At 41.5% G+C, this 12,499-nt stretch overlaps 1 protein-coding gene across 1 annotated transcript in view; it reads left to right on the top strand.

The window, feature by feature from the left end:
• Positions 1-12,499, top strand: part of LOC126455591 (glyceraldehyde-3-phosphate dehydrogenase 2-like) — a 100,425-nt gene that overhangs the window by 16,613 nt on the left and 71,313 nt on the right. The window contains exon 3 of the mRNA XM_050091348.1: positions 8,548-8,671. Within this exon, the coding sequence (XP_049947305.1) occupies positions 8,548-8,671 (124 nt within the window). The remainder of the gene's footprint in view (positions 1-8,547; positions 8,672-12,499) is intronic.

The following is a 12,499-nucleotide window of genomic DNA, read 5'->3' as shown; positions in this document are numbered from 1 at the left end:
AAAGTCTTTCTAAAAATGTTTTGTGGTAATATTGGTTAACTGTTTGTCCAGGAGGCATCCACTCTTTATGAACAATTCCCTTGGAACCAAAGAAGCACACAAGCATGCATTTCACTTTGGACTTTTGACATGCGAGCATTTTTGGTCTTGGCGATCCCTTTGAGCACCATTGTAGACTTTGGAGTTTTGTCTCTGGATCATACTGAAAAAACCAGCTTTCATCACCAGTGATAACAGGGCTCAACAATTCTGGATTGATTTCTGTTTGCTCTAACAGATCAGCTGCCAAATTTTACCACATTTCTAGCTGTTGTGGTGTGAGATTTTTGGGGACCATTTTTGCGCAAATCTTTCTCATAGCAAGATCTTCAGTTATTATTAGATGAACTGTTTCTCGATTGATGAGAGTTCATGCACCCTGGCCAAGTTGACATCTGTCCGTGAGGTTGATGGTCGTCCACTGCGGTCTTCATCTTCAACGTTCGCTCTGCCTTCACTAAACATTTTACACCAACGAAAAACTTGGGCTCTTGAGATAACCTCCTCTCCAAAAGCCTTCTGAAGCTTACTGCAAGTTGTCGTTGCATTTTTATCCAGTTGAATGCAAAAAGAAATGGCATACCATTGCGCAATATTATGTGGTTCAATTTCCGTGTTGAGAGAGACACACATGTTAACTTATTACAGCACAACTCACGACTGAGCAGTTGCATCAATGTGCCGCTTGGACTAGAAGCAGCTTATAGACCAAAGTCAAAGATATTGTGCCTATGCAAGCCTGCAAGGCTGCCACATCTTGCAAAGAAAATAAGTCGCATTACTTTATTGTCGCACCTCGTAGACTGCTCAGGCAAAAATGTTGGTGGCAGCAGGTGACCCTGAGGCATAAACTGCCTTATTGAATGTTCCGTGCTTTCCCAGTCTGATGATGATGTCATCCTCCAGTGGAATTGCAGCGGTTTTTTCCACCACCTGGCTGAGCTACGGCAACTGTTAAGCTTTACACCCGCGTTCTGCATTGCCCTCCAGGAAACATGGTTCCCGGCAATGTGGACCCCTGCCCTCCATGGCTATAAGGAATATTACAGGGACCGTAGTGACTATAATCAAGCGTCAAGTGGACTTCGCGTTCATGTCCTAAACTCAGTCTGTAGTGAACCTGTGCCCCTCCAAACCCCTCTGGAAGCTGTGGCTGTCAGAATACAGATGACGCAGGAAATAACTGTCCGCAATGTCTATCTTCCTGCAGATAATGCAGTATCCTTGAATGTATTAGCTGCACTGATTGATCAACTCCCTAAACCTTTCCTACTTGTGGAAGATTTTAATGCCCATAACCCCTTGTGGGGTGACGCTGTGCTTACTGGCCGAGGCAAAGATGTTGAAACTTTACTGTCTCAGTTCGTCCTCTGCCTCTTAAATACTGGGACCGCCACACATTTGAGTGTGGCTTATGGCAGTTATTCGGCCATTGATTTATAGATGAGCAGCCCAGGACTTCTCCCATCTATCCACTGGGGAGCACATGACGACCTGTGTATTAGTGACCACTTCTCCATCTTCTTGTCACTGCCCCTGCATCAGGCCCACTGACGCCTACCCAGATGGGCTTTAAACAAGGCGACTGGGAAACTTTCACCTCTGATGTCACCGTTGACTCTACCCCACATGGTAACATCAATGTGATGGTTGAGCACGTGACTACCACAATCATTTCTGTGGCAGAAAACGCAATCCCTCGCTCTTTTGGGGTGCCCCTGGCAAAAGACAGTCCCTTGGTGGTTGCTGGAAGTTGCTGATGTAATTACAGAGCGTCAGCAAGCTCTACAGCGACATAAGCGACAGCCGTCCCTATAGCATCTGATAGCCTGTAAGCGGCTCCATGCCTGTGTATGCCAGCTTATAAAACGACGGAAACAGGTGTGTTGGGAGAGGTATGTGTCGACCATTGGGTGCCATATGTCACCTTCCCAAGTCTGGACAAAAGTCAGATGTCTTTTTGGGTACCAGATCCCAACTGGTGTCCCTGGTGTTACCATTAATGGCGCACTTTGTACCAATGCAAACACGATTGCCAAGCACTTTGCTCGAGCCTCTGCGTCGGAGAAGTACTCCCCAGTCGTTCGCACCCACAAACAATGAATGGAAAGGAAAATCCTCTAGACCACACACCACAGTGAACCCTATAACACCCCATTTATGGAGTGGGAGCTCCTCAGTGCACTTGCACATTGCCCCGACACAGCTCCTGGGCTGGATTTGACCCAGATTAAACATCCCCCGTCTGACAACAAGCACCATCTCCTTGTCATCCTCAACCGCATCTGGTGCGATGGCGTCTTTCCATCACAATGGTGGGAGAGCACCATCATTCCTGTGCTCAAACCCAGTAAAAACCCACTTGATGTGGATATCTATCGGCCCATCAGCCTTACCAATGTTGTTTGTAAGCTGCTGGAATGTATGATGTGTCGGTGGTTGTGTTGGGTCCTGGAGTCACGTGGCCTACTGGCTCCATGTCAGGGTGGCTTCCGCCAGGGTCACTCTACCACTGATAATCTTGTGTCCCTCAAGTCTGCCATCTGAACAGCCTTTTCCAGATGCCAACACCTTGTTACCGTCTTTTTTTATCTACGCAAAGCGTATGTACCACCTAGCAACGTGATATCCTTGCCACAGTATTCGGGTGGGGTCTCCGAGGCCCGCTCCAGATTTTTATCCAGAATTTCCTGTCGCTCCATACTTTCCATGTCCAAATCGGTGCCTTCCATAGTCCCCCCCATATCCAAGACAATGAGGTCCCACAGGTTGCTGTATTGAGTGTATCAATATTTTTAGTAGCCATTAACGCTCTAGCAGCAGCTGTAGGGCTGTCAGTCTCACCCTCTCTGTATGCAGACAACTTCTGTGCACTGATGTTGCTGAGCGGTGTCTACAGGGAGCCATCCACAAGGCACAGTCATGGGCTCTCCCCCACAGCTTCCAGTTTTCGGCTGCTAAGTCTTGTGTCGTGCCCTTCTGTCGGTGTCGTACCATTCATCTGAAACCAGCACTTTACCTTAATGACAATCCACTCACTGTAATGGGAACATATAGATTCTTAGGACTGATTTTTGATGACCGATTGACTTGACTACCTCATGTCGTCAGCTTAACTAGAATTGCTGGCAGCACCTCAATGCCCTCCGCTGCCTGAGCAACACCAACTGGGGTGCAGATCATTCTACTGTGCTGGAGCTCTACAAAGCCCTTGTTCAATCCCGCCTTGACTATGGGCGTCTGGTTTATGGTTCAGCGGCACCCTCAGCGTTGCATGCAGTTGACCCAGTGCACTGCTGTGGCATTCGCCTAGTGATGGGAGCGTTTGGAACGAGCCCAGTGACTATTGTCCTGGTGGAGGCCGGAGCCCCTCCATTGCAGATCCGACGTGCACAACTGCTTGCCAGTTATGCTGCACACATTCATAGTTCTCCTGAGCATCTGAATTACCATCTCCTTTTTACACCCCCGGCAGTTCATCTCCCACTACAGCGGTCAAGGTCAGGGCTAATGATTGCGGTTCATGTGACATCCCTTCTGTCTGAACAGGAGTCCTTCACTTTACCACCTCCCATCCAGGTCAATCTGCATACACCTCCATGGTGTACACCTAGGCCGCAGATTTGTCTGGAACTTTCGCATGACCCTAAGAACTCAGTTACTCCTGCCACTCTCCGCTGTCACTTTCTCTTGATTCTTGACTTGTTTCGGGCCTCTGAAGTTGTTTACAATAATGGCTCAATGGCTGATGGTCATGTTGGCTTCACTTACATCCACAGAGGCCATTTTGAACAACATTCCTTGCCTGATGGCTGTAGTGTATTCACTGCAGAGCTGGTTGCCATCTCTCGTGCAGTTCAGTATATCCGTTCATGCCCTGGGGAACCATTTCTTCTGTGTACTGACTCCTTGAGCAGCCTACAAGCTAATCGACCAGTGCTGCTCTCGCCATCCTTTGGTAGTGTCCATCCAGGAGTCCATCTATGCCCTGGACTGGTCCCGTCGTTCAGTGGTGTTTGTGTGGACCCCAGGACACGTCGGCATCCCAGGCAACGAACTTGCCGACAGGCTGGCCAAACAGGCTAAGTGGAAACCGCTTCTGGAGGTGGGCATCTCTGAACCTGACCTGCGTTCTGACGTACACCGTAGGGTTTTTGGCTTTAGGAGACAGAATGGCATAACAGTACACACAAAAAACTGTGTGTCATTAAGGAGACTACAAACGTGTGGAAGTATTCTATGCGGGCCTCTCGCAAGGAATCACTTGTCCTCTGCCAGCTCTGTATTGGCCATGCTTGGGCGACCCACGGTTACCTCCTACGCCATGAAGACCCGCCTGAGTGTCAGTGTGGTGCGCCCAATTGACAGTAACCCATATTCCGGTGCACTGCCCCACTTTGACTGCCCAGCGACAAAATCTTTGGTTACCGGACTCGTTGCCACCAATTTTATCTGACATCCTCATCGGCTGATTTAGCTCTACATTTTATTCCTGAGGGTGGGTTTTATTATTTGATCTAAGTTTTAGCGCATGTACTTTGTCCCTCTGTGTCCTCGTCTTCAGTTAGGAGGTTTTAATGTGTTGCAGAGTGTCTGGCTTCTCCTTTTTTATTCTCATGCTCAGCCAGCCATGGTAATCGGCTTTGTTGTTTTAATCTCTTCATCCCATTTCTTGCATTTCTGTGGTTTTCTTGTCCCCTTTTGTCCACTTACATGTTTGTTGCCCTTCATCGTTCTTGTGATTTTTCTTTTCATTCCGGTGTGAGTTGTCAGTCGTGTTTGTTTTATTCTCACATTTGTGGCATTGGTTTATTCAGAGCAAGGGACTGATGACCTCGTGACCTCGTAGTTTGGTTCCTTTCCCCCTCTTTTAATCCAACTAACCGTGGAATATGAAGTTATGGATGCGTGAAAACTTTTTCCATTTAATTTGTTACAGCTGTAATAGTAAAGAAATATTATTTGAAATGGTGGAGAGATGTCTAAATGATTTATTAAATACAATGAAATGGCAAAGAAACTCATTTTGTATAAAAATATAATGTATAATGGTCATATAATATCCCTTAGTCTGGGCTAGATGGTAGGATTTGATGAGTAAATCTTTACCAGTTCTTTATCAATAAAAATATAATATACATCAATTTCAGAAGTTGTAAAGTCTGACTTCCGAATTTAAGTACAATAAGGCAATCTATTGCCTTTCAGAATTTTCCATAAGTTTTTCACTTTTTTTGGAATTACCAGCCAGTAGTAGTAGTAGTAGTAGTAGTAGTAGTAAGTTCTGCTGTTTCAACATTATTGGTGCATTGGTCACAATTTCTTAGGTTCCTAGTGGTTTTGATCTGCCAATGGCAAGGCATAATTTGTATCTTTTTAGTCCTGAACTCCATTCACCATTTTAGTGCATAATCCTTTCCCACCCATTTTGTTTTCTTCAAAATTGTTGACAAATTCATCTTTGTGAAAAATAAATACTACTACTTTGTTGAATCTTTCTAAAAGCGATATCACGTTTAGAAACATTGCTTCATCATCATTGGACTATTCTGATCCATTACACACTTTTATATTAGTGTACTCATCAAGTAAATGCAATTAATGTATATGTACTGTATGGCATTATTACCATTCACATTTATGAAAATAAACTATGAATAACATTCATAAAGAAATATTTAGGTTACATATGTAGTTAAATCACTCACATTCAGAAATCCTTCAAATTGTTCCTTGTATGCTTTTAGTGTCGTCTGCACGATAGAATTGGTAGTTTGTGTTTCTGCAGCATATTCGTGTTTTGGAGCCATATTTAGCTTCCATTTATACAGTGAATCCACACATGTGCCATAATTAGTTCTAATTCAGTTTAGAATTACCCAGGATTTTGTTGGGAGGTCAAAGCCAGTCGGTTTTTCAGAGATATGTTGGAACAGGGTTGCCACAAGTTCTGGAAATCAGGGAGTATGGGGGAATTTCAAACGTATCAGGGAAATATGAGGGAAATTTGAAAGAAAAAAACACTGGAAAAATTTAGTTTCTGTCTCAGTAGATGATATGGTTTGTTTGCTGAGATGTCTTGCATCATCATTGGCTGGGTGCACCAGAGTACATGAGCCCCTTCCCTACTCCCTCATTCTTATTGCTTCTTCCCTTTCTGCCACTCCCCCCAGCTTTCAGTCAGTGCTGCCACCACTTCTGGCTGCTAATCTAGCAGCTGCCAACGAGAGGCAGGGAGGTGTGAGGAGAGGTCTGTTTGGATCTGATTCTCAGAGACCATTGCTCAGCAGCCAGAGATAGCAGTCATGCGTGCGTCAGTTATGTCTGAATGATTGTGTGAATGCATGTGTGCTCTCATGTTCTGACAAAGGCTATGGCCAAAATTTTAGTTGTGATTGTCTTTTTTATGTGACTGTCTGCAGCTCAGTTCACATTGAATGAAGCAGCATGGGCGTGAAGGCAGCGGAGCATGAGACTGTTGTAATGTGGACTGTCGTCACGATCGACAGTTATCTATACAATCCTGAGACAACTGCTGGAATGCTGTAATAGCATCTATCTTCCCTTGCAAACCGACTGAATACAGGAAGGGGTTAGAGGAATTGATTTCTGAAACTTCTGACCAGGCTTCTATCTGACAAACTGCAGATGACTGAGCCATATTCAGTTTTTCCGTAAGTGTAGGATTTTTGCACTGTAGAGCTCACTATCAAACTTCCCTATCAGGAAGCAGTGTTGCTGCACAAGGCTGCTATGTGTAAGGTACAGATATCAATACTCAAGGAGTAACTTAGCTGCACTTTAAAATACTGAACTAGCAGTGCACCTGCATACATTAATGAATAAATTTGTATGAAAGATAATAATGCCCATACTCCAACCATGATCATAATAGAAATTTTATTATCGTCTTAACCTTCCTGTTTTGTGTGGCATTATGAAAAATGAAAACAACTCATTTGTGCCATATCTGTGTACCACCTTTTTCAAATGTTTTGTCACTTTTTTCAAGTGCCATCATGGATCCTCACTCTGTACATGATAGCTTTTTGAACGGTAAATGCAGGTGACATGTAGATTCTGTCTCCTAGATTTCTCAAAAGTGCTGGACACTGTACCACACTATCAGCTACAAACCAGGATACAATCAGACAGAGTTTCTTCATAGATATGTGACTGTCTCGAATATTTAATTAATAGAACCCTTTTTGTTATATTGGAGGCCGACTGTTGGACAGAAATGAAAGAAACCTTAGGTATATCCCAAGAAAGCTCAGTAGCACCTTTTTCACTCTGAATGAAGCCTACAGAAACAATTCATCAGATAGGATCAGCAACACTAAAAATGGCTCTGAGCACTATGGGACTTAACAACTATGGTCATCAGTCCCCTAGAACTTAGAACTGCTTAAACCTAACTAACCCAAGGACGTCACACAACACCCAGTCATCACGAGGCAGAGAAAATCCCTGACCCCACTGGGAATCGAATCCGGGAACCCGGGCGTGGGAAGCGAGAACGCTACCGCACGACCACGAGATCAGCAACACTATCAGATTGTTTACTAACAGTGCATTTACCTATAGGAAAGCATTTTAGTGAAATGAACAACATGGACAAGATTTTCACTTGAGGTAATGAATCACAGCTTTTGTTAAATTTGGTTCAGTGCAAGATAATGACAATAAAAAGAGAAGGAACCTTACAACATCTAAGCGGTAAAGTCCTTGAGCACACAGCACTGTATAATTGTTTGGGATTATTACTAAGATATGATGTGACATAGGTACAACCTATAAAATCAGTGTTAGGTTAGGCTAATGTGAGGCTATGTTATGTTGGAAGGGTTATCAAAAAGTGTGGTGCATCTTTAAAAGAAATTGTGTGCAGTGTGCTAGCATGAGCGATTCTAAAGTATTGTTCCAGCAGTTGAAGTCCTGTTAAAGAAGGGTATACGAGAAAGGCCCAGAGAGCTTAAATGGGAATCCTTAAAAGAGACCCACCTCAGTTCTTGTGACAAGAACCTGTGTTTCAGGAAGGCTATGCAGCTATTTTACTGCCACCACTTTATATCTGATTTAGGGATCATGAGAATAAGGTAAGAGAGATTAGAATAAGGTAAGAGAGATTAGAATGAGAAAAGGTGCATGCAGACATCCATTATTCTCTTGCTCAATTTTCTAATCAAATAGGACTAAAAATTGCTGCTAGTAGTATGAAGCACCCTCTGCCATGCACTATTCAGGTGCTTGCAGAGTAAGTATGCAGATGTAGAGTTTTACCATTTGAAATAGTAAATATTCAATAATTTTTTGTGTACTCTGCTAATTGTTGTGTAAACAGTTTGCCATCTGCAGAATAAATTGCGCATCTTCAGTGAAAGATATTTTTTTTCTTTGGTACTTAATGTTAAATTCTATAAACTGCTCTTAATTCAGGAACTTTTCATGAAGAAAGTCTTTCTTCATATTTTTACTTTTGTCAGTTTTTCTGCCTATTTTTAACAGGTTGTTGCTGTCAATGACCCTTTCTTAGACCCCGAGTACATGGCTTATTTGTTCAAATATGATTCCACACATGGTATATACAAGGGAGATGTGGCAGCATCAGGAGACAGTCTCATTGTAAATGGTGAGTCCTTATCATTTTCTCTTATGTGAAGTTGTTATTGAAAGATTCACTGATTTTGAAAAGCTCATTTACTTTTAGCTATTGTGGATTTTTAAAAACTAGAATTGGCTGAGTGTTAAAAAAAACTGTCAGAACTACAATCAACATACCTACAACCTGCCTCATAGCAGTCCACTTTGATAGTGGAAGGTGTAATGAAAAGGAAAACTAATGAGGGACTGGTCTAATGTGACATGTTGAAACCTTGTTGGAAACTTTTTATACAGAAAAAATACGCCATAATAAATGCTCCATCAAAATTTTAGTTGCCAGGACGGACTGCAAGCATTCAAAACCAGTTTAAACAGCAACTTGCAAATGAGCAGATGCAGCTTTGACATTAGAGCATAACATCAGATAATGTGAGAACTGTACGAGAACTTGAAGCACTTAAATTTTGGTTATTTCATATCAAATTGTTCAGAAATGTTGGGAAATGACCCACACCATCACACACAACTTTCAAATTTTGTGCACTTGAAGTTTACTTGGATATATGAGCATTTCCAAAATGTAAATGTTGTGGATTAAGTACTTTCTCAGTTGCAATTTAAAGAAATTATATGGATTCAAGAACTCAGGCTTTCATAGGAGAGTTAATTTAAATTGAAGAGGTCAGAATGATAAAGCTTAAGCCACAAGAAGCAAATTTTACAGGAGAGCGAGATAAAGATTTGGGAAAGTCTGTAAATCAAGTTAATAAGTCTTAATGCTTACATTACTGCACTATTTGTTGAAAATATACTGCTATCCTGTCTCCACCATGTCCCTGCATGCTACTGCAAGCAGTACTATGTCTTCCTCCAACCCTTACTCTGCTATTCTCCCCCTCTCTGCCACAGCCTCCTCCTTACCCGCACCAGACTATTTCTCCCATCATACCCATTTGTAGTCCACAATCTGGTCACTGTGGCCAGAGACAGTGGTTTTGTGTGTGTGTGTGAGAGAGAGAGAGAGAGAGAGAGAGAGAGAGAGAGAATTTATAATGGGTTGCTGTGTAAGTTCATGGCATTTTTCCATAACTTTAATAAACCCAACAGACACACATAACAGAGACTTCAGTCATTGATAGTATATTTCTTTCACTATTTACAAAAGTCTGCCAACATTGGGATAAATTTTTAATTCCGCAACTGTAGTAATCACGATTTTGAGGCAAAGAACTCATTGAGCCATTTTTGGAGCGCATTTTCATTCTGAAAGGAAGTTCCTTGCAGGTTGTTTGATAGAGGGTGGAGAATGTGAAAATCTGAGGGCACAGGATCAGGTGAATAAGGTAGGTGCAGAATGACTTCACATACCAACTCTCATATAGTGTTTTTTTCTCTAGCAGAATGCAAATGGGCCTTATGGTGGACTAGCATCACTTCACACTGTCTTCCTGGTTGTTGTTCTTGGATTGTGTCTGCAACACATCTTGGTTGTTGGCAGTAAATGTCCACAGTGATATTGACACGTTGGGGAAGGGATTCGTACTGTCCATGCTGTCGCTATTGCAACAGGTGCGTAAGATTGTCTTTTGCGCATGTGCACAAGTATTTTGTATGGGGAGTTGCTTTGTTTGGGCTCAAACATTCCTTGCTTTACCGCATGTCAGCATAAAGGCAGAATTTCTCGATCATCAGTAATGATATAGGATAGGAATGGTCAGTGTTGTTCATGAGCCAATTGATTCCACTGATTATTTTATGGTTTTGGCATAGAGCATGCAGTACCCATACACCCACTTTCTGAACTCTCCCAATTGCATGCAGACATACAATGGTAGAACAATCACACTTCATTACATTTGCCAATTCTTGAGTACACTGATGTGGGTCATTGTAGATTAATACTTTTAAATGTTCGTCATCAAACCCCAAAGGTCTTCCAGAACATGGAGAGTCATTAGTGTCAAAAAAATCCTCCTTAAAACGAGAAAATCATTTTATTGCCATTCTCTGTTCAATGGCAATACCCCATACAAGACGCAAATGTTTCTGGCCGCCTCTGCTGCTGTCACTGTTTGGTGAACTCAAACAAAGGAATATGTTCAAAAAGTTCGAATTTCTCCTCTACACACTCCATTTTCTAGTGTCCACAGTTCCTCTCACTATCTCCAAATGACGACATGTAAATTCAAAGAGTGACAATGAATAACAAATAAAAAATGACAGTAAATAAACCCATAGCCACCGGGGGTACCAGTATGCAAAACAAAAGTGCTGTGGACTTACGCACTAACTCATTGCTCAGCAGTAGCCATTCATACTGTTTTATCTGATTTGTGTGTGTGTGTGTGTGTGTGTGTGTGTGTGTGTGTGTGTGTGTTAAAAAGAAAAATTTGCTGTAATCTCTTTAAATGCCGTAAATGATCTGTTTCATCTGTATTGTGTGCAGTTCTTTTAGAAAAGGCAAAGGTCTTAAAGATTAGAGGTTTACCCTAGTTCCTGTATCAAATTTATTAGTGTAAAACAAATGATGACTTGCCATCAGATGATATAAATGTAAATCACCAGCTGGGGTATTAAAAACCTAAATTTGACATGTATCAAGTTAGGGGATACTGATCAAGCAGTAATCCTGACAGTCTATTAACAGTACTTGAACAAAAGGCCAAACATTAGGATGAACTTTTGGATAAATAAAACAGAAAACTGAACTTGAAAATAGCCTTGAAAAAATTCAATTATTGTCTCTTTTATCACAAACCTTGTCTCAACAAAAAGTCAGTTTCACATTTCAAGTTACTTAATATCTGATATGACAAGCAAGCATTCTTGTAATTGAGAAGGGTATTTTATCAGTACCTGAGCAAAAAAGAGGAAAGACATTGTAAAAAGTATACAGTTTTTATTTAGATGATGAAAATTGGAAATAATACCTGAGAAAAAAGACAAAGTGAGCACAAAGAAGAATACACATGAACAAAAGCAGATAGATTTAAGTAATTTAAGCGAAATGACCAAAATGACCAAAACAGGATATTTAGGAACTCATACCATATGTGCCGTCACTTACTACCAAAATGTTGAACTGCTTTTAAATTCTGTGTCTGTTACAGAAATGTTCCAAGATCTAATTAAATTATAACATGTAATATAAATAACTGAGCCTGTACTTACCATATGTGTGATACCACACCAGCTTCAAATGTACTTAAAAAATGTAAGAGAAGATCATAATTCCGATGAGATGGTTCAGTACAGTCAGTGGTTATCAACAGATAGAATGACTGTAAGTGTTCCAATCATCACTTTATCAGAAAATGGAGGAGGAAACATCTGATGAAGGATCAGTCTTAATTTTGATGTATTTCAATGAAAACGTCAGTTCTGTTGTTCAAGATGAAGTATGGAGGTACCACAGGACAGTGGTTGTTGCACTCTTTGCACTTTCTTATTCTAGGTGTGGCAGCTAAGACAGAATGAATAAATATTGTGAGGTGCAGTTGTTGCCAAGTTGTAGCAGACAATGTGGTAAATTTCCTGACATTCACAAGTAATTTTTATCGTTTATAGTCTTTGAATTACAGCAGTGACTTTTTTTCCTAATGGAACTATATGCCCTTTTCCTGTGGCATTTGAAAGAAGCTTCTAATCTAACTTCAGTGTCATAATTTGTATGTGACTTGATCAAACAGTATCAAGATAACAGCTCCAAAAACCACTGCCCCACCATCAGAAGTAGTTCCACAAACATTTGCCCTATTATATCAAGTGGAAGCAAACATGTAACTCAGATATGGTTCTTGTGTTTACCTTCTTGCTTGAAGCCCATCAGTCTGTGTTATGCTTTTGTGGCAATCAG

This window comes from Schistocerca serialis, chromosome 2 (assembly GCF_023864345.2).
Source record: "Schistocerca serialis cubense isolate TAMUIC-IGC-003099 chromosome 2, iqSchSeri2.2, whole genome shotgun sequence".
Classification (NCBI taxonomy): domain Eukaryota; kingdom Metazoa; phylum Arthropoda; class Insecta; order Orthoptera; family Acrididae; genus Schistocerca; species Schistocerca serialis.
This window is presented reverse-complemented; position numbering and strand designations above follow the sequence as displayed.